The sequence below is a fragment of the Diadema antillarum genome, unplaced genomic scaffold (genome assembly GCF_040938485.1).
Source record: "Diadema antillarum isolate AM-2024a unplaced genomic scaffold, OU_Dant_1.0 seq00001142_RagTag, whole genome shotgun sequence".
Classification (NCBI taxonomy): Eukaryota; Metazoa; Echinodermata; class Echinoidea; order Diadematoida; family Diadematidae; genus Diadema; species Diadema antillarum.
The window spans coordinates 119,875-143,531 of NW_027271954.1; the positions used below are offsets into that span (position 1 = coordinate 119,875).

At 37.8% G+C, this 23,657-nt stretch overlaps 1 protein-coding gene across 1 annotated transcript in view; it reads left to right on the forward strand.

Annotated features, from left to right (window-relative positions):
- Positions 1–23,657, forward strand: part of LOC139744156 (uncharacterized) — a 103,520-nt gene that overhangs the window by 45,507 nt on the left and 34,356 nt on the right. The window contains exon 5 of the mRNA XM_071654610.1: positions 3,031–3,169. Within this exon, the coding sequence (XP_071510711.1) occupies positions 3,031–3,169 (139 nt within the window). The remainder of the gene's footprint in view (positions 1–3,030; positions 3,170–23,657) is intronic.

A 23,657-nucleotide genomic window follows, 5' to 3' on the forward strand; every position in this document is an offset into this window, starting at 1 on the left:
ATATTTGCAGAAGTTTTTCTCTCAGTAATTTACCAAACAATGGAGCCCCAAACCATTCTTGTGCAGTTTGTGCATACTTTTCATGACGTGCATGCCAATAATCATGCGTAGCATTACTGAACTGTGGGTAGTCACTATAACACGCAACATACATGTGAACAATGCAAATGTTCCAATAATCACAGGGCAGCATGTTTCCAAGGAGAGTTGAAGTCAAATAAATTCTTGTCTCGTTCTCCTTCCTCCTTCCTTTCTCAACAGCTGCAGACGATATTTCCAAATCCCTGTGCAGGTTTGGTGATCTTGTTCAGACTAAAATACAAATGTTGGACTTTGCCAATTTTTGTAACTTTCACACCCTTGGCAAATCATTGGCATACTCCGTGAAGATAGCCCTCAATCAAATGAGATAATGCATATCATTGTGTTCTTTCTAAACACATGTGGCTAGCTATATTACCTTTTTTTAGTAATATTTCTGAAAAGATAGAAAAAAAAATGTACTATTTTACCTGTGTTACTTTGAGACAAATGAAGTTACACAACTGGATACACCTGTACATGCGATGCGTGATATCATGATGTCGCGTAGCCCCCTCTTCAGTGAAAGTTCTGCTCGTTCACCGCTATGTTATTGTTCGTGAGCCACGGTAATCAAGCGTAGGAAAGTATTTAATGCTTGTCAGCAGCTTGACTATGTGCCATGTTGAATGTAAATGAATAGGCAAACCCACAGAAAACAATTGTTGTATATCATTTGTAAATTTTACATATTCCAGTGTGCACTTTAAAAAGGGCTTCTCGTGTCATTTCTCTTAGATTTATCTCTGCTGAAAAGCATTATGTGTTGGAATCTGAGTGAAAGTGTTTGTCAAAGTCCAGTTTTATTGCTTCTCTCATTTCACAGTGAAGAGATGGCAAAATTTTATTGTCATATTTTCTGAAAATATCATCATCGTCTCTGCACTGCTGTCTTGAAAAGGAGAAATTTCCTGAATGAGGAATTCATTATGATTTGAAAGCATTCTCGATACAAAGGCACATGTAGCTGTAAGAAGATATAAGTAAATGCAATGAACAGTGTGAATGCCTCTCTGTGGGGCTCTGATTGATTGAAGCATATATTTGTGAAGAGCAAATATATCCACGTGAATGCCACTAGGTCTTGCAGCTAGGTGTTGGTTGGACTCTAAAAATAGCAGGTGTAGTAATTTTTCATTCCAAGACTTCACTCATGCAGTGTTTTCTTATAATATGTATGAGCCTATGTTTTGTAATGTTACTATCGAATGTCATATTGCCTTGCGGGCTTGTGGGAAGCACTTTTTTTTCGTTGGCCTGGCCACAGGGAAAGGCGAATTAAAGGATAGTGTGTATTGATGTATTGTCTTCTGCAGGGAAAGCCTATACTCTCTAGTATATCTTGAGAAGTTGTATGTTTATATTTATGTAAGATTTCTCACTTTTCAAAGTTTTACCTGTTCAAAAATTTAAAAAAAGAATAGCTATTTCTCGTAAATTGCAAGAGCTGTGATTTAGTATGAATAAGAATAGCTACAAGCTTTCATCACACGGACACAAACTTTTCACTGACCTGTTTGCATTCTATCTTAGCAGCTTGTCCTCTAATGAAAAGAACTGGTGTGGTACTACCAAGAATTAGCCTAAGAGCTGTAGACAGACTTTCAAAAATCTTGGTAAATGTGTGTACACAATGAAGAATAATTTTTGTTTTACATGTAAATCTGTAGTCTTGTGAGCAAGATGGCTGATGTTACTGTCATCTGTATGACACCATATATTCACTCTTGAGTCCTTGCCCAGTTTTCAGTTCTTTCCTGTATAACTGGATCTAAATGAAGTTCAGATTCATGGTAGCTAACATTTTCTTATTTTTGAGATAATTTGCTTGTGCATGTCAAAGTGTCATTAAGTACGTATAGACTAGAAGCAGAAAAAAAGAAGTGTTTCTACACATCCTGGGGCTGTCAGGGGAAGATATGAGGCGACTGGCTGATTGATTCGATAGAAGTTTCTGCCAGCAAGCTAACTCCCACAGGTGTTTTTACCAGCATAAACAGTGGACAAAGGGAAAAATGGAAGTTTCATTGCTGTTGTTTTATTTGCCAGTATAGAGAAGCACGATGAGGGAGAGAGAGAGAAAAAAAGAACCTGCATACTCTGAAATAGAGGTTTCTTTATACCCCAAGCTTGAAAACAACTTGATTTATGGCTAAAACTGGCATTTTTCCTTCTGACATTTTTTCATCGCTAACATTTTACCTCTAATGACAGTGTTGTGTCAAACCAATCAACAGTTGGGGATTTATATATATATATATGTGTGTATATTACATGTACATGTACATATTTCCCCATGTATTATTTTTTCATGTTTGGTTATGTATGTTATTACCTCCGCCAAGGGAGGAGATTATGTTTTCATTACTGTTGGTTTGTTGGTTGGTTTGTTTGTTTGTTCGTTTGTTTGTTTGTCCGTGTGCAAAATAACTCAAAGATTTTTGCACGGATTTGGATGAAACTTGCAGGAAAGGTTGAAAATGACACAAAGAACAGATGATTAGATTTTGGTAGTGATCCGTACATTTTTATGGGTTTTATGAAGGATTTTCGATATTTTACCATGTAGGGTCAATGAACTTGGAAGTTCAAGCTGCGCATTTTTGAAGTTTTCATGCGCGCACTAAAGTGCATGCTCTAGTTTCTGCCGGGGCAAGGTGCGCCATGCATCTAAGGGTTTATGACATAACAAAAGCCTCTATATTGGGAAATCGGGCGATTTTTCAGTGGGTGGAAATTAAATCACTGATCTCTATGGAAGAGCAAGATCATTAATGGAAAGTAACTGCTTGGCGGTGGTCTGCGCTCTCGGAGTGCTTTTATAGTTTTATGAGTTATGATTTACCATCTGTAAAATGTTGAAATGCAATATTTCCTTTATCTGTTCAATCAACATACAACTTAATAATGATTCCACAAATTCTGATCTCATTATCAACCCCCTTGCAGTATGATTTCGTCTTTGACTGCTTCTGCGACCTTTGGCCTCAGGAGGAGTACCGTCTGACGATTCGGTCGCTGCCAGTAGATTTTGAGAACCAGTCTCTCATTGATGACAGTAGCTACGTGGAAGACTTTGTAGTGCCAGGTGAGCCAGAATTGAGGGTGAAAATCTACACCAAAATCAAGATGATGTCTGTAGGTTAAGATGATACAAATGGAGTTAGGCACAAGAGAAAAACTATGTTAGGGAGATATCTTCGTCGCGACGATATGAGACAAAAGATCGTCGCCAATCGTCCCCGACGATCCAAATTTTGGGCCTCATGTGCTCATTACTGCGCTCTTTTTGGCTCATTATAAATATCAACAAAAGATGGTTCCGACGAGTCGGAACGAAGTCGTCTCTTTTCGTCGCGACTAATCAGTTAAGGAGGTCTTTTGTCGATCGGCGAAGCGTTTCAGTGATTGTTCAAACGTCGCACATCGTCCCCGACGACTGCGTATTCAACTTGACTAACCGTTTTGTAAAGGTTTTGGTGATGGTTTCGCGTCGCTCATCGTCCCGACGATTGACCATTGAATTTAAATCACCGTTCCGTGGCGAGTTTGTTAATCCATAATTGTTCAAACGTCGCACTTATCGTCCCGACGATTGTCCATTCAACTTGAATCACTGGTCAGAGACGCGTTTAGTAATTTTTAAATCGTCGCGCATCGTCCCTAGGCTTGCCCATTGAACTTAAATCACCGTTTTGTATGAGTTTGAAACGTCGCACATCGTCCCGACGATTGCTCATTCAATAATAGAAATTGCTCGATGCTGAGGTGTTTATTTTTTCTAACATCGCGAGTGGTCCCGACGATTGCCCATTGAATTGAAATTGTCGTTCAATGATTGCCACCAGGGTAATTCATCTTCTATGAAGCCTTGCTCTCATGTTTGCCATACTTGTCTGTAAACAGTACAAAAACATCGTAACGAGATCCGATGGCTGTCAGACTCCCGAAATTCTTGAATGAATCATGAAAAAAAAGTGATGAACGTACATTATTATCTTTCCACAAATCCAGAGCTTGAAAGAAAACATCCGGCATTTATTTTATCATCGTACGGAGTTCAATATCATTGTTATTCATTTCCGAACGTCAAAGCAAATTTCCGACACTTATATTAACATCTTTCAGAGCTGAATGTTATTGCTATTTACTTTCGAACGCATAAGCAAATACCCGGCATTTATTTTATCATCGTACGGAGTTGTATGTCATTAGTAGTCATTTCCGAACGTCAAAGCAAACATGCGATATTTATTTAATCACCGTACGGAGTCGAATATTACTGTTATTCATTTCCGAACGCAAAATCGAATTTCTGACATTAATTTTAGCACCGTACGGAGCTGAATCTTACCGTTATTCAAATCGAAAAGTATAAGCATCCTTGGTATAAGCAAACATCCGACATTTATTTTAGTACCGTACGGAGTCGAATATTACCGTTATTCATTTCCAAAAATAAAAACAACATCTGACATTTATTTTAGCATCTTATACGGAGTCGACTGTTACCGCTGTCCATTTCCAAAAGTAAAGGCAAACATCCGGTCCACCGAGCCACCGTTAGTGTCGAGCCCTGGTGTACACCTCACTAACCTCAGCTTGTTGGGGAAACTTATACTGCCATACGAGGGGAGATGCTTTCATCTCTTCTAGAGAGCTTCCCTATGAGCGAATGAAAATCTTTGTTTGGCATTTTCATTTCTATACTCCATAATCATGTCGGTATTTCAATATCATAATATTTTTCTTAATGTATTCCATTTTCATTCCTTGACCAAAGTCAGTATGTCCGCCACATGTACGGTAATCGCTACGTTTCGCGCAGTGCAATATGTGCCGAAGTGCGAAACACGTGGTTATCAAGTTCAATGAAACGCGCCGTCCATGCGTGCTTCTTGTTTGGTTTCGTAGTAGCTCCATGGTTACGGCAAAGACAATAAACGGAGGAGGCACTCCGTATAGTTTTTTTTTTTTCGTTTACAGTAAACAGTTTACATTCGATACAAATAAATTAATAGTCACGTCTTTTACTGCTTGATGATCGCCAAGTCGGGAAGAAGTATCTAGAGGAACTTCTCAGTTGATATGTCCGTGATGTTCATTCTAATTTTCACACGCAGTGGTACGCAGATTTTATGAGTGTGAGATCGAAAGAAGTTTCAATATATGTTGCCATGATATTATGTAGGCCTACTGTTGTGTAATTGGGTAGGTATAGCTCTTACACTATAAACTTCAGCTTGTTGCAGCGGCATCTAGGAAAGCGATATTTTCTTCGGCATTCGGGACCTTTTTTATATCATCATTATTTTTTTTGACACGTGATTTGATTGTAAGTATGAAGCGACGAATAACCCCTTTGTTTTGTTTAAGTGTTAACATTAATGTGTAATACACCAATACTGTTCAACGTGTGGTTTTTTTACTGTTAAAGAAGCCAAGATAAGGCGACATTTTAATAGAATTATGCCGTTCGGTCGGTTTACAGACTGCTTATAACCTGAAATAGTTGCAGTGCGCGCATTTTTATTTTGGGCCACCTGTTTTCGCAGAAATTTACACTAGAAAGGTTGTCAGTTGTTTTTCTTCTGCCATTATTTCCTCTGATATGATTTGTCGTGGCCATTAAGTTATTTTCAACCTAAAAGATACGTGTCACGTATGTCTATTGGTTGCCAGCACGCATTTATCTGACTTGCTGTGCGGTTAAGTCTGCTGTTGTTGTTGCTGTTTTTTATCATTCATGGGAGGGGGCAAACAAGAGTGAGAAATGAGGGAGAGGTGAAATCAGAACAAGGAAACATCTGTTCATTTAGCTGTCACTTATGCCAGCAGTAGTAATTGTCATCACCATTGCTATTCAGATCAGTTTTATAGTCATATCCTATAACATTCAATACACGACTATCATCATCATGACATGAGAGAGAGAGAGAGAGAGAGAGAGAGAGGAAAAAACCGCCAACCGTTCAAGGGCGTATACAAAGCAAACGAATCGCAAAGTAGCTCAACGGGGGTGGGGGGGGGGCGTTTCATCAACGAGTTCGTCGGAGGTTTTCACCGACAAATTTGCCATCAGCCAATCAGACGCAAGGATTTCAGTAGCTTTTAACAGTTGTCAGTGTAAATCACTGACAAAAAGTTTCATGAAACGGTCCCCAGGAAGGTGGATTCATGGTACAATATTCCGTATGGCATACCAGCAATACAAACAGACACGTTACTGCAAAATAAATGATAGAACACAGCAAGCGAGCAGGCTAGAATCAAACCTCCTTTTGTAGGAAAGTCCAACAAAAGTCTTACAACATACCTGTAATAGGGGGTTCACACGTACACAAATTAGCATGTTACAGAACTCAATTTTTCTTACCCTTTAGCAAACTCCAGTCTTTTGCACATGTGGACACACACACACACACACACACACACACACACACACACACAACAGAACACTAGTGCGAACCAGTAGCGCGATGCATAACCTCAGAAATCTTGCTGATATTTCTGAATGAGCGCGGTATTTGCCCCAACAGTACTTGAACGGTCGGGTTTAGAAACTTGATTGAGTTCTTTTATTCTCATCATTAACAACAGCGTGCTCTCCACACCACTGTGAGGCACAAGAACAATAGTTTCATCGATTGGCAATTAGCGGGTTATTTTCTGTACGTGTGAACGGTTGCAAAAAAAACCCCTCAACTTTCCGAGGGTGGCTGGAGCGTCTGAACCAAAAAGTGTACAATCCTCGCGTGTACGCTCTTTTGTCTGAGAAGTTGGAAAAAAACAAAAACAAACCTCGAGTATTGGAGCATGTTCAGTAACGCGCTATTTTGCACATCGTGAAGGCGGGTATTGATATATCAGACTCAGCATGGGGGGGGGGGGGGCTGATGAAATCTAGTATTAAAAGAATGAACTACACTGACATACTAAAAATGATAAAACTGGACATGAAGTTCATGACCTCTATCCGAGTGCCTCGGACACGGGAAGTACTATGCATGTATCTACAAGCTACATTAAAGTAAAGCATACTGATATAATCATAAACGCTGCGATTCGAAGTGTTCTTCTGTTTTGCTTTCAGCAATAACCAAAACTGTATTTTTACGCTCGATTCACAGTGGAGCACTAAATAAATCGAGTGTATAATATCAATACTAACTCTTTAACTCTTTATGTGCCACGTTCGCACCTCCGACTCAGTCGACGGCGTGCCAACTTCGCATATTCTGCTCAACAAACAAAGCCGCCAAGACGGATCAATAAACCGCTAATTACTGCTAATCCCGCGGCACAATGAAAGCGTTACTCGTGCTTTTGTTCCTCTCATACTAACAGTATGCGGCTTGCATTCTATGTGGTGAACGACTATCAAGCGATGTTCCCAACTAGATTTACTCGTACATTCTATGTTTCTGTCACGGTTTAATGTGCAAAAGTCATGCCTTTATAGTAATGTAGCAACTGGTCATTAAAAAAAAAATTGAAAATAGAGTCGGCATACAATTTATATCGAAACAAAGCTTGGCATTCCTCTTTAACTTTGCCTACTATTACGCCCATCTTAACAGAAATTTGTAGAAGTTATACAATTGGAAAAATGATGAGCTGAGCAAGACTCTGATCGGCGATATACACGCACCACATTTCGTGAAGTGGTGATTGGCATGACGCACAGTGGCGTTTGAAAAGTGTAGACACAAAGTACGATATGTGTATATATATATATATATATATATATATATATATATATATATGTATATATATAATGTGAGATATTTTATAACAGCTAAAACACAAAATAGCGAACTTACGAAAGCTCTCCGAGTGTACATTGACAAAGGTTATTTGCTTCATCAATAGATAATTCATTCAAATAATGATAATAATCAGCTGTTCCCTACTATGTGACAGGCTGTTCAAAATCTATCTTTGGAGATATACAAGGTTAATTTCCTTTTCGCAAAGACAATTCGTGCAATAATTCATTCGCTAATTCGCCAAATGAATATATGTGTACTTTTCCCAGTCCAAAGACTTATTGAATAAGTTATTGCCGGCAGGGAGAGAAATCGGAACAATAACTGATGCCCATTTTAACTCGTGTTCTCTTTGTGAAATCTCTTCATCTGAGCACTTTTAGAAGTAGGGCCTATTTGAGAAAATGACAGAAAGCTTTGTCGCTACACAAAATGTGTTTGTTAAATAAGAATGTTTTTCGTGTAGTACGTGTACCTGACAGTTCAGAGGTCAAGTGTTCAAAGAATTTGCCTCAACAGCTTTGCGAAACTCGAATCAGTTGCCTGTATTGAAATGTGTAATCAGAATGAAAAGACTCGGAACTTCACGCCTTGTAACAGAGTACCACAGAACCACACACAACGAAACACACACACAAGAAAGGTGAGCTTCCTGCAATCTCAAGGAATGGATAATCAAGCAGCCATCATCCTTTCTTCTCCATTGATAGCAGGAAGTGACGTAATGGAGCGATGCTGTTGGAGAATCTGCATAAATGTCTGCTACAAGTACTATGTACAAAAAAAATTCAGACCCCCTTTGTGTTCATGTTTTGCCAAAACAAAAGAACCACAGTCAGTGAGACGCTAACTTACTTTATGTCCTATAAACCAGGGCTCCACACTAACTTTTATTTTTGGTGGCCCAAAGGTAAACATCCGTCCTTTTTTGGTGGCCCGATCAGGCCACCAAAGTCTTCATTTCTGAAATTTTGGTGGCCCGATGTGCGTTTTTGATGGCCCCGGGCCACCGGGCCACCGTTAGTGTCGAGCCCTGGATAAATTATGGTTACTATAAGTTGAACGTTGAAACTGCCTTTTGCCTCCAGGCTTTTATAATAGCATACAAAGCTTTTATTGTTTGCCTGTATAAAAAAAGGCGGGAATACATGTACACCCTTCTCGCAATCATCCTGATCTGATAACAGAGTGATACATTTTTTTTTTGTTATCTTTCCCCGACCAAGACCGACGCCATTAAAAAAACAAGATCAATGCCATTAAAATAATGACCAAACAAACAAATAAACAGATCCATGCATATAACGAACAGAATATGCGTTTGTTTCATGTTTGTATAGGTTATCTCTTGATAATTGTTTTTATACCGTTTCCTAATAAGTACCTCTGGCGAAAACCCGACTTTTTTTTCTTTTTCTCAAGGAGGGAAGTTAACTTCAACGTAAAGATAGCTTACAGCTACATGCAAATGGGGCAATCATACATTCGCATTGTCAATTGTAAATTTGTCGGATGACGCTTATAAACGTTTGATGATTTTTGTCTCCTAAGGCATTTTGGTTATGATTACAGACGTATCTATTTACAAGACATAAGTGATGGTTTAAAGAATTGATCTTCAATTTAGCAAGGATTAGTCTTATAAAGTCATGAATTCCCTTTACCCATACATCATGGTTAATGGAACTGCGACATCGTTGAGGTAACCAAACCTTTCAATTTTCATAGTTCAAACCTAAATCGTAACATAATCAAAACACAAGCAAAATATCTCAAAATGCTCAGAGGATGGCATGAATCAAAACTTTTTACGGAGATTGGATGTGGCAATCTTTATTGACCTATATTTAATACAAGTTTTCCACAGCTATAATTTCCGCCTATGATAGCATTCTGATGATTTCGATTGCGTTTTGAACTCGTACCGAGCTATACTATCGAAACAGCTTTGACCTTTATACATGTAGTTCAATATGAACGAGTGTTTCGGACTCATAACCAACGTTCGTAATCGTAACCACACAGTAACAAATCAAACGAATATTGAGTAACGACTATCTTTATACATAGGCTGCCTAACTGATCACATGGTTTGACTACTACTTCAAGCAGGCTGAAAATAAAAGAAGAATGAATACACTTTTAATAATGATACGATGCTTTACAGCGTATTCACAGTATAATGTTTGCTTGCGTTTCTGTGTGCAATACGGACGGAAAATAAAATGCAGATGGATGCTATTAAATGCTAACACCCAACGCATCCAAATGTTTTTGAAATACATTTCATTGTTTTACTATACTGTTTGAAACGTCGAATTTACGAGTCCTTTAAAGGGTTACTACTCATATTATCAGGCAAAAATAAAAGTATTAGGATTTCGATTTGCTCGCAAGACTAACGATGCTATGGCGATCGTTCGCAGCAGTGACAATCCGCTTCAATAGATCTATTCAATTATTCTGTTTTCATTGAAAGAGGAAGGAGAAGTCAACTTTAAACTTCATTAGTTTTCTCGCCTTTTAAACATGTTTTCATGTATCATGCGTGGTATCGCTATTCCTTCTCATGGTAGTGCGTGAGATGGAGCGTGAACGCCGTCGCTAAGCAGGACTGCTTTAGCGTTTCGTCCGAGAAAAGAAACAGGTTGTAAGCCTCTCTGATATACAATTCAATGTTACGCGGCAGTTTCTTTTTGAATGGACTCCTATATTGTACTAGCTACTTTCAGGAGATTAAGATGACCACGCGCTTAACGTTTCACATAATAAAAGAACCTTCTTCATCCCCATCCCGACAATAGAAAGCGTCGCCTAAGCAACCACATCCTGTGTACCACCGATGCTTTTCGTCCCGTCTCTTTCGCGTATACTACTGGGAATGTCTAGACCATAAAGTCTTTATAGATCCGAGCATGAATCATAAGAGGGCTTGCTCCAGTTGATTTGAGCGACATCATTAGTCGTCTTTAAGATGACAATAGCCTTTCAAACACAAAGTTCAAAATTGATGCGCCCCTCTAGCCTGAAATAACTATCATTCTCATATTCTATATAGACACTGAGGTGTCCACCGCGTACAAAAAAGAGGGAAATTTGGCTCTTGCATAAAAATGGGCCAATGGTGCAATTCTAAGCATACTAATTCTTAGTTGTAAACTTACTAGACATTTGATAGAATGCATGGTACTGAAAAAAAGCACTTTGAATATGTTTAATGTAACAAACCGTTGTCAAGAATAACTCTATTTGATATCTAAAGTCAAGAATAACTCTATTCAATATCTAAAATGGCGCATGTCCATTTTGATACATAATATATATACTGAAAGTTAACGTAAAAGACGAAAATCGCAAAATTATAATTAAAGATTACAGGTAACAGTGTATCGTATAAGACTCGATAACTTATTATGATAACATCCATAAGTCGGCTTTCATTGCACACTATTCCGCTGCTATCAAAAAGAAACCAATCTAAACATGTAAAAAAGTACAGCCTCAGTATTGCAGTTATTTCAAATCAATGTGCTACATGCTGATGAACTGTCCGCATTTTTTTTTCGAGGGGCAGAGAAGCATATTCAAGGTGTTAAGCATGAAATAGTATAATTGGTTGAGATGAGGATTCAGCTATTAGCCTTTTTACAGATACAACATACTTTGAAAAGAAAGAAATATTAAAGAGCATACAATTCTGACAGGAAATCAAATTTCATTTGGTGAAGATCGGTTCTGAAATGGTAGAGATGTCCAGAAACAAAGTGAAACATAGCGATTCTTGTAAAAGGCGGGCACCTATATCTCAGCCATTTCAAATCGCACTTCTCTTTGGGTTTTGGATTCACGATGAGCCCTTCCTGCCATACTAAAAAAAAATAATCATTGTCTGATTATGTCAATTACTATCGCAGTATTTCAAAGTGAAATGAATATCCCTACTAACTAGTTACTACCTGTAAAAGTGGAAATTTTCGCGGTGTTGAAATTTTCGCGAATTTCGCGCAACCAGAAACTAGCGTGAAAATAAAAGCACGTGAATATTTTTTGCTTGCTGTATGTTCCTGTGCGTGATGTCTTTATTCCGCGGAATTAAAAACACGCGAATCTCTTCTTACCCAGCCAAACGCGAAAAATTAGTCGCGCGAAAATATCCACTTTTACAGTACATGACACAAACATAATGATGTCTTGAAATTTGTTGTGAAGATGATAGATGAATGTTACAAAGAGATAGGAGGTAGAACATATCCTAACCGCATTCATGCAAGACTAATGATATTGTAGCAATAGTACCCTCCCCCCCCAAAAAAAAAAAAAAAAAAACCAACCCCGCAATAATCATAATAATAACAATAACGATAACAACGATGATAATTGCAAAAAAGTCTTCTCTATTTAGAGTAGCCTCTTCAATGCTATCAGTGCTCTAGCTATCAGAGGGCCCGCCTGACATTATTATCGTATATAGAGTTGCTATAGGACGGAATAGGACGTAATCGCTGCGGGGAGGGAATTGAACTCGGGTCCTTCGACTGGGAGTCGTGAAGCTTAAATATCCACCGTGCCACGATGCCCTCGCCCCCCCCCACCCCCCCCAAAAAAAGAGGAAAACCAAAAAACACCCAAACAAAAAAAAAAGAAAAAAAACGTTATTTGGCATAAAACAGTCATGATTATGCTTGATTTTTTATGGTTCATCCCTGCAATACTGAAGATTTGCGATTCTTAATATCATTAAAGTATCCGTGGCATAAATAATAATTATGCTTATTGTCGCTGGCATTCAATGCATATAGTGTAAGCAAGAACTTCCACTTGCATGCTAATCTCTTGGTTCTCGGGAAATTTGCAAATGCTGTGACAAGTAAAGCTGAACAAAACATAAACTTGAACACGAACGGCATTGAAACGAAGCCATATAGTCAGAACGTCTCCCGACGGTTGAACAATGATTCGTCGGGAACGATATGCGACGTTTTTAACAAAAGAAACGCAAGGCACAATAGAAGCCGAACTTTGAAAATAGCTAGTAAGTCGGGACGAAGAGCGACGATTAGTGAAAGGGAATCCTTTCTCTATCGTCGCTTATCGTCGGGACGAATAAACAAAGGTATGAATAGAAAGTACGTGTATTCATATGCACGGTTGCTTATTCATATGCACGTGACGACTGTTCATATGCAAATCATCAAACATGCACAATGCGACATCGTCGCGACGAAGATATCTCTCTATCAGGTTTTTCTGTGGTGCCTTATAGATGTTTCATCAATTTGACCCTTAACTCATAAAAGTTGTTGCATCTTATACTTTTCATGTTCTCGAGAAATTATGATATTGGTCTTTACCACATGTGCAGATCAGGAGGGATGATGATGGCATCAGGTAACAACTACTGTATATGCTGAATATTTCGCGAGGTTTTTATTTTCGCGAATTTCGCGAGTCAGGTGCTATTTGCGAAATTAAAGACACGTGAAAATATTGACTCTGTTCGCGATGTGGATGTGATGTACACTAGTACATTTCTCCGCCCAGTACAGGACTTCACAATTAATCGCGAATTTAATCACTCGCGAAATCGTCGGGAATTCCCGATTTGCAAAAAATTTAGACTCGCGAAGTATATGGCGTATACAGTATCCCGTCAATACATATTATGTATTTGCAGAAAAATAATATGAAGATCCTGTTTGTAGTCAATAATTTAGCAAAAACTTTTCCCCTTTTGTGTCATTTTACTGAGTTATAGCAAAATAACAGACATTTAATGCAGAGAATACATGTTTTTTTTTCATGATTTCTAATTATAAGAAGGAAATTAAATCTGCAAAGATTTGTGTATTGTGTGTATGTGTGTGTGTTATATATAGGTATGTTTGATATTCATTAGGTCGTGACATCATCCTGTCCACTTTTGGTGTGGGGTTGCTGCTAACATCATTGATTTGTGAACATTTGTGAAGTTCTGAAATTCAAGAACCTTCTTACTTTAAAAGTCCAATTGTGGTGAAACCCGTAGCCATCTTATTGTTTGATTCAACTCTATCGAAGCCAACTTGTGCTTGGATTGGATTGGTTCTTCAAGTGCAATATGGTGGTGGTGGGGGGGGGGGGGGAACAATACGGAACTGATACGTGTATAGCTACTGTCTCTGAAGTATGTGGGAAAAAAGCCAGTAATACATGAAATCCCCCTTCCCCTCCCCCCCCCCCTCCTCAGAAAAAAAGAGAGAACAATCAGTATACTACACCGTAAGAGAAATTACCCTCACATAAATTTAAATGTTCAAGCTTCTACCAACCTTTAATTGTAGTGGGCAACCCTCACATAGGTTGAGACTAAAATGATGAAGTAAGTATTCAACAGGAGTGTAACAATTATAATTTTAAAGATATTAAAAACACGTATATAGGATCTGAATGTTCTAAAGAGCAATAAAAACAATTAAAAGAGAAGGTTTAGCTGTTACAGTAATGTATGTTTGGTCCAGTTGTGCCACGAACTGAGATTGCAGTGACTTTTTTTTTCAGATGACCTATCAACTTTTTTTTTTCTGGGTGGAAAATGAAACTTTTAGACATCCCATTTGAATTTCTGTCACAAATGTGTAGGTGTATACTTCAATATTTCATGTCGAATATGAATGAGGGGGTTATTTTGACATGAAAAGTGTTCCAGCCATTGTGATTCAACAAAAATCTCTTGGGATGCCAATTTTACACCATTCTAAATGAACCATGGATATTCTTACAGTCATGACTTCTGTAATTACTACCAATATTATTTCACTCAAAGTTCTTCTGACCTCATCCTTACTTTGATTTTACTGGGTCATTAATGTGTGTGTGTGTGTGTGTGTGTGTGTGTAGTAGTAGTAGTAGTAGTAGTAGTAAAGCACATTGTGATATCTGCTAGTGGAGTTCATTCTTATATTGATTCATGTGCTCATACTGACAGATATTGATTCTTATAATGTTTAAACTTTGTTTACTGCTTACAATTGTTTAAAAAGGAATATTTCAGTCACATGTCTGTATTATCAATGACTTATAAAGTAATCCTTTTGAAAGCCAAGCTATTTTAATGGTTGTTAGTAGTAGATTTATATGTGGAACATATGTTGATGTTGGTATGGAGATTTAGAAAAAAAGAATGATTCTTTAATAAGTTTTCATTCACATCTCTTTATTTTATTCTTTGACACGAGATGATGAATAAAGTTTTGTATGTATTTGTTTCAAACATACAAGTGGAATGAGAACTGGAAAAAAATATCAGAAAGACAAAGGGAAATATATTGATGCATTTTCAAGTTGCACTGAGACAAGAACACACAAAACAACTTTTTTTTTTAAAAATTAAAGCTGAAAATGTGTTCGGGCTGTGCATCGCATGTTGCGCATCATATATGAGTCATCAATTAAAGGCGTCACATCATCAATTATCTCCTGGGTACTATATTCAGAAGAGCGGAAGCTGGTCAAGACCTTATATCTTGAAGTACCGGTATGAGTTTTCTTCAATTTGTCTCCCTCTGTCAAAATTGTTAAAGGGATGGTGTAGTTACGGTGGAGACGAGGATTGGGCTCTTAATTTTGTTGTGAGATACCAAGAAACCACTTATGAAATAGTGTAGAACATACCATTCTTATAGAGGACTTTACACTTTATTTGATGGAAATCAATTTTCGAATGGCTGAAACATCCAAAAACAAAGTAAAACATAACGATCATCATAAAAGGTGGGTCCCACCTTTTTTGAGGATCGCTCTTTTTGGATATCTCAACCATTTCAAAACTGATTCTCATGAAATAATCATTGAATTCCTCTTGAAATTGCATGCTCTTTTATATCTCATAAGAGGTTTCTCATCATCTCACCGAGAAATGACAGAAACCTGAAGTTAGGTCTCAACCAAAACTATACGATCCCTTTAAAAATGTAGACCAGCAGTTGCAATCTCACAAATTTCATTTGTGCAGATAGAATTTCATTTGTACAGACAATTTGGAGAAAACTCATACCTCATATCTTTATCCCTCTGCTTGATTATCTCCTGCTTTCACCGTTTATCTTGTCAGATCTTAATTCATTACCTTGTATGGGTGGACTTTCTTTGGTGGAAAAAAAGTATGTCAATAATAAGATAACAAACATAAAATACAGTAAAGTTTTGGAGCACAGTAAGATCACCTTTAAAGATAATATAAAGTTTTGGTACCTCAAAAGTTTCCCTGAATTTCCTTGTCTTAGTTTGTGTTTCAGGTTAAAGTACCTTTCATATAACTAACACTGTGAGACTTACTCGCCCCAAAGTGCTCTCATGTCTTAGTAATCATGCAATTAACTGCGACCAGCAGCCCCATACGCATAGCGTAATGGGGCTTCGCATTGTAGCATTCAGGATCATGACAGATTTAGTATCGCGGGTAAATATCAACTTAAAATCCAAAAATTTCTTCAATTTGAAGACTTACCAATTAAGTTGAAGTATTGAAAACAGGTTTCGGGCAACGTTTGGTTCTGCCAATAGTCCCTTTCTGTTCGAATTGATGACTGAATGTGACTCGGTCGAGAGGACCTTGGGAGAGCTATATACACTGAATACTACGGCCAGCGCATGTCTGTGTGCGCATGCGCTGGCCGTCAATTCAGTGTAGCTCTCCCAAGGTCCTCTCGACCGAGTCACATTCACTCATCAATTCGAACAGAAAGGGACTATTGGCAAAACCAAACGCTGCCCGAAGCCTGTTTTCAATACTTCAACTTAACTGGTAAGTATTCAAATTGAAGAAATTTTTGGATTTTAAGTTGATATTTACCCGCGATACTAAATCTGTCATGATCCTGAATGCAACAATGCGAAGCCCCATTTAGCTGTGCGTATGGGGCTGCATGCTGCTGGTCGCAGTTATCATGCAATAATGGTTTCATAAAATATGTGTACTACCTCGCCACCGTATGGCGTCGCATACTAGTAAACGGCTCTTGATTGCATGATTACTAAGACATGAGAGCACTCTGGGGTGAGTAAGTCTCACAGTGTTAGTTATATGAAAGGTACTTTGACCTGAAACACAAACTAAGACAAGGAAATTCAGGGAAACTTTTGAGGTACCAAAACTTTATATCATCTTTAATTAAAACCTGATGTGCAGCTATTTTCTCAGTGTTACCTGATGTATCACTTCTGTGCACATTATCAAACAATGTTTGCAAACAATCCCAAAGCATGCCTAATTTTTCTAGAAACACACATTGGTACTGCTGTAGACTAAACTGAGGGGGAACCTCCTTTAGTGCCTGGCCGTTTGTTTGTTTGTTTGTTTTTTATGGGGGGGGGGTTCTATGCATTATGTAAAACTCAAGATAGGTTTTAAATAATGACAAAAACTCATAGAAAACCATGCAGCCTGATATTTAAAATGAAGTAATTGCTAATAACACACAACTGGATGTGGTCATGTGATACTAATTGGTGGCTATTTTATGTGGCAAAAAAAGAATTACTGCAGAAATTTGTAGGTAGGATGTTTGATCATGATTAGATTTTCTTTGCCAAAATGTACTTAAAACTTAAAGATTACAATTGTATATGATCTGGTTGATATCTTCCTTACCTTTTCTGTTAAATCAGGGGTGAAGCATCAGGTTCTTTAATCTCTTTCTTTCCATCTTTTACAAAAAACTATGCTGAGAATTTTTGACAGATTTGGGTTTTTTTTAAACCAAGATACTACCAAATGTTTTCATATTTTAACAATAATACTATCTTAATATTCCATCAGCTAATTGGCAGTGTTCCAGACATCTTTTGAAAATGACTTTATGAGTTGGGGGGGGGGGGGGGTGGAGGGAATCAGTTGGAAATAAAATTTTGCCTTTTATTTCTTCATTTCTTTGTGAGGGATGGACGCACCCAACCCTGAGTGTATTTCCACGATTGGTTTGCTTCAGTTGTTGAAAGAAATTGTAACTCAGCTGACAGCGTGTCAGATTTATTGTCTCTCCGAGCAGATATTTTCTCTTGCATTGCATGCACATTGCAGAAAAGATCTGAACCAGTGTTGCAATGAGACAACGCTTGGGTGCATCTCTGCAGCAGTCTAGCAAGTGCATTCACTGTGCTTTCACTCTCTCACTGAACAAGTCCAATGCCATCCTGTGATAGTTTTTATTGCAGAATAGTTAATATTCCCACATTTAAGCTTGTTTTCTCCTAACACACGAATAAGCCAGTTTTGGAATTCTACTCTGCACATGAGCAGAAAAAGGTCATGTATATCAACAGACGTGTCGGTTTTTTAATTCACTGAGATATTAGAGCATCTGTGATATGATTATTACTTGTGTAATTCTGTCTGCTAGCACATACATCCACTTTTAAGATACGAAGGATATATTAAGTCACTTGTAAATTTTCTTATTAAATTTTAGCCTATACAGCCGTGGAAAGCATACAGCAAGCCTGGTATTTGGCAGTATCAAAAGAAAAGAATACATTCATTAATTGTCTATAAGTATAATCAAGGATGCTGATGAATTACTTCTCTTGCAGTAGTGAGAAAAAAGGAAGAATGAAAATATGTATTTTTAATCTATTTAAGTAGTCTTCTCCTTACATAGCCATGGCTCGACACTAACTTTTTTGTTTGGTGGCCCGATGGGGCCACCAAAATCCTAAATTTCAAATTTTTGGTGGCCCGAGAGAAAAATTTGGTGTCCCGAAAAAAAAACAATAAAAAACCTTAAAAGTCCTTTTTTTTTTTTAATGAGTCAAATATTTAAGCTTTATGATAGTAAGAATTAGAAGTTGGACATAATTATCTACTCATAAATAAACTTCAACAAACTTGCAACACTCACTCTCAGGCACTCATTCAGTCCTTTTTATCCATCCTTTAAACAAATTTAACTGCTAATTTCCGTCGCAAAAAGTGAGGAATTTATTGACATACTTTTCAAAAAATTTTGGTGGCCCGAGGCAGGCCACCAAATTTGCCCTTTTTTGAAATTTGGTGGCCCGGCTTTCATTTTTGGTGGCCCCGGGCCACCGGGCCACCGTTAGTGTCGAGCCCTGACATAGCTATCCAATAATGTTTTCATTTGTCAAATTGCACACCTTTGCATAAGTCTAGCCTCATCTTTCAATGAAATGCCATACAAAATATGCAAGTCACACCCAAAAGCAAGTTCAGTATAACTGGTTAAGTGTTTTATGTGTCTCTTCTCCTTAATAAACGTATAGCCTATGATGTTGTTGCCACCCTCTCCCAAACTAATCCACAGTTCCTATTAGATTTCAGGTTTGATTTATCCAGAAATGCATTTCCTGTATTCTATGCATTCTATAGTTCATGGGGGCCTTGTAAACAGATGGATTAACCACTGATCAAAGCAATCAATCAGCATTCCTTACATAATGCTCAATTTCTGGTTAGTCAAGAGGTAGTTTTTGACTAATGGCTTCCATTTCCCTCATGGTTATACAAGATACGTTCAGACGACAAGCTTTGACCTCGAAGTTAGGAAACCTCGAGGTTAAGCTTGTAGTTAGGGACAGTGAAGATGCACTCATAGTTAGCTAACCTCGAGATTAGCTCGATTTTAAGAGCCACGAAATCTTATAGTGAGCGCTCTAACCATAACCCGCGGGGGGGTCCCTACTTATAGTTAAGAACCGTGTGGACACAAAAATCAATGCACTCAAAGGGGCAGGAATTTAACCTCGAGGTTAAGATTCGTCGGTGGACGCATGTTGAAGTTAAAGGGTGTGCACAGTTCTGGTTGAGGTGAGGATTTAGCTTTTAACGTTTTGCGAGATATTCAGAAACCTCTATATGAGATGTGAAAGAGCTTGCAATTCTAAGGGGTATCAAAAGTTCATTTGATGAAAATCCGTTTTGAAATGGCCGAGATATCCAAAAACAAAGTGAAACAAAGAGATCCTAATAAAAGGCGTGGCCTGTCGCCTTTTATTATTATCACTTTTTTGGATATCTCAGCCATTTGAAAATCAATTTTCATCAAATAAGCGTTGAATCCTTCTTAAAATTACATGCTCTTTCATATTTCTTAAGATGTTTCTTATTATCTCACTTAGGAATGTTCAAAACATGAGTCCCTACCTCAACCAGTACTGTACATTCCCTTTAACCTCGAGGTTAGGGCTTGTCGTCTGAATGTAATTACAGTCATTTAAAAACCTGGTAACATGGGCATACATGGAGTGGGAAGGCTGACCCACCTGGGATATATTCAAGAATCCCCAAAACGAATTGTTTAAAACTTTCTCACTGATGTCTACGTTTTGAAGTACACGCACAGCCGTAGAATCTCCACTGCAAGTCGACCGTTACTGATGAGCATAGATGTCCATGCACATATTCACCAATGGGAGCTTTTCGTGGTTTTCCAATGAACCCTGGTGGTCAGCGAATGAGGATTGATTCTGTGTCGCACCATACTACTGTGTCTTTCTTGAGTCAGCTTCTCAGCCTCTCCCCAAATGCTGCCTTTTTTACTCCTAGATGACAGAACAGGGCCCTGTTTCATAAAGCTATTTGTGATGTAATGCATGACTTTACAAATGACTGGAATATGAAGTGCCAATGCGTGTGCCCATTTCTTTTTCTTTCTTTTTTTTGACAAAGTATGACTGTACCCTGTATGTCAATATTTCATCTTCATTGGGGCAAAAATACACTTTCAACTAAAAACATGTGTTAAAATGTAAGAGTAATCATTATCATCTGTAAGTTTCAACTTTGATGGTAAGCTATTGAAATCAGCAATGATTAGGAAACCCATTTGGCTTGCCATGTTCCTGTCTTTCGTAAAGTTGTGTGTAACTTATAAACAGTATTATGAAGTAGGGCCCTGATATCTTCACCGTTATTCAAAGCATATGGATGATGGATTCCCATAGATTTTATGAACGATACACCCAGTCTCTATAAGCAACAGAGTAACCATCTTTTATTTCTCAATGGATGCATTCATTAACTCGCCTCTGGTGTACAATTGAGGTTTCCGAAACAACTTTCTGGAAGATTTCGGCAAGTGATAAATGCAAAGTTGTTGTGATTATGGGGTTTCATAGAAATGGCAACCTGAAATTTCGAAAAAGGTGTAATCTCTATGCATTTGAGACAGAAGCACATTTCCATGGAGATGATAAAGTTAAAGTCATTTTGAAACGTGTTTATACTTGTAGCTCTGGCATGCCCATACCAATTGCGTGATTTCTACTCCTTCAGTCAGACAGCACAATGGAGCTACACATTGTATGTACATGTTTGTACACTAAAGGCCTTCCTCGAGATAGAGATAATAAATGCAACAATGCAAGAAACGCGTTCCAAGAGGCCCTTTGCAAATGCGTTTTGATTGTGGGTATTGAAACATGTTTCAAATTCAAGCACGAGAAAGATGGTAAATGTAGCAAGTGCTTTGAAAGGATTTTATATTCCTGAAGCAATGCATTTATCAGCACAATACACCCATCTGAGTGTGAGATTACCACAGGCTTTCTTCTGGTAAATTAAACATTTTCCAGCAGATTCCAAATGTTTTCTCCTAGCCCATGATAAATGACTGACCAATCGTATTTGGAGGGGGAAAAAAATCTTTCTTTCAGTGTAGCATTTGAATGTCAGTTATCAAATGGTATACTTTTTTTAAAGTTAAATTTCAAAGATAACTTGAAAACCGGATTGGCATGTCAATGTTCAGAATTTGTTGTTGCGACCTTGCCCTCTCGTGTCTTTAGGTGGAAAGCAGATTTCGTATTACATTGACATCTGTACAGTTCCACGCTGATGGCGTCAAAGTAAATGATGTCTTCGGTCAGACCAGTTTGGCAAGAAAAAGAAATTCCCCAAATTGTGATCACTATAGCAGTATGTTTGCAAGGACTGTATCTTGGATCTTGAGTTTATTTCATTGTAGGTTTCATTCTCCAGTCATCCACTTGTAGACAATTCCAATTTCTGCAGATTGCGCAGTGACGATGCCCATATTAGAGCTGCTGTTCCTGTAGACATGTTGAGGAATGTCGTGAGTGGCTTATCCAGTGGTGGATCCCCCCATTATTTCTTACTAAAATAAAAGAAATAAAATGAAAAAAAAAATGAAAGGGGGCGCAGGCACCCCCTTTATTTTGTGCCCCCCCCCCCCCTTTCCAGAATTTCTGGTTCCGCCCCTGTTATCATCAGGGTGTTTTGTTTTGTTTTGTTTTGTTTTTTGCTTAAAGTAAATTTCAGAGCCTGGCAATAGATTTGTCATCATAGCTTTACTCCAGTGGGCAGTATGAATTCTTCTTGGATGAATTGATGAATTTTAAGTCAATGATTAAAATCCCAAATAGATTTTGATCAGGTATTACCAGCCATGTAGTAGAGAAAACATCAAAAGCTGAAGCCCAGAAATGCCAAATATATTACTATTACATATAAGGTTGTGTTGGACTTCATATTTAAAATAACTTCATTTGAAGTTGTATGAGAATTCAGTTTTCAGTTTTCTCATGGCCATTATTCAGACATTAGCTCCTAAGTTATTTAAAAAAGCAGAAAAGGTGAAATTTGTGTGCAAGTCAATGTAAGACTAGTAATTGTTACATCATCACCTGCATTAAAATTCCTTTATCCCTTTTATGCAAATGTAAGGAGATTTAGCATGGTGGAAGAATAATGTCTCTCAACATCATGTATGAAATCCTGTGGTAATGCACCTTTTTGGAAAAGAAATTAAAAACCAATCCTATGTCACTTGAGAATATGCTACCCTTTGTACATAGAATAACAGTTAGAATTTTTTTTTTTTCAGTCTGGATAAATTCACTGGAAATCTCCGACATAACAAAGTTTCCAGTTTTTATTTTTCTGAGAAAATGGTTTAATTACCTACATCAACAATACACCAGCTTATGAAAGGAATCTAATTTTCAGGGTTACAAAAAGGGACACACAAACTTTAATTTGTATGTGTGTCTGTGACGAATGTCAAAGTTTTTTGAAAATGTATTATCAAGCTTCTAAATTCCATGACTGTTTTCATCAGATTTTACTAATAAAATCAATGTTACGTTTGTTTGATTTCAAAGGCAAATTGAGCATGGAATTATATTTCAGTTAAAAACAGTTATTGCTAAAACCTTGCCCTCCCATATCATTAGGCGAAAAAGCAGATTTTGTATGGCATTGACATTTGTACAGCCTCGCACTGACAGTGTCAAAATGATGCTTTCTGTCAGACCAATTTGGCAGGAAAAAAAGAAATCCGCCAAGATCTGATCACTACAGCAGTTTGCTTACAAGGACTGTATCTCAGATCTGGAGTTCAGTTCAGTGTTCGAGTTACTTTTCCAATTGGCTACTTGTACATGTAATTAACTCCCCTTTTTTGCAGATTGTGTAGTGATGGTGTGCAAATTGCAGCTACTGTTCGTACGGTGCGTGTGTTCTTTTCGTAATAGAGCCATGTAATAAGATGCAGAGAGGTGACTCTGATCATGTTTTCTTCTCTTTGGTTCCTACAAATTTAGTTTATCTTTTAATAACTGCATGCAATTATTATGTGATATATAATCAAAGCATGATGATATTATAAAACAAAAATTATTTGTTCACTCTATCTGAGAAGTTGATGATAAACATAAACAGTATCGCTGAAAGTATGCCACCAGTGGATTTATCAGTCATGCATGACTTGTGTCGTGATGTGAATTTCTGTGCATACTTCCTCAATCTTCCAGATATCTCCCGTGCCATGATTGTGTGTGGCAGATATGTTCTTC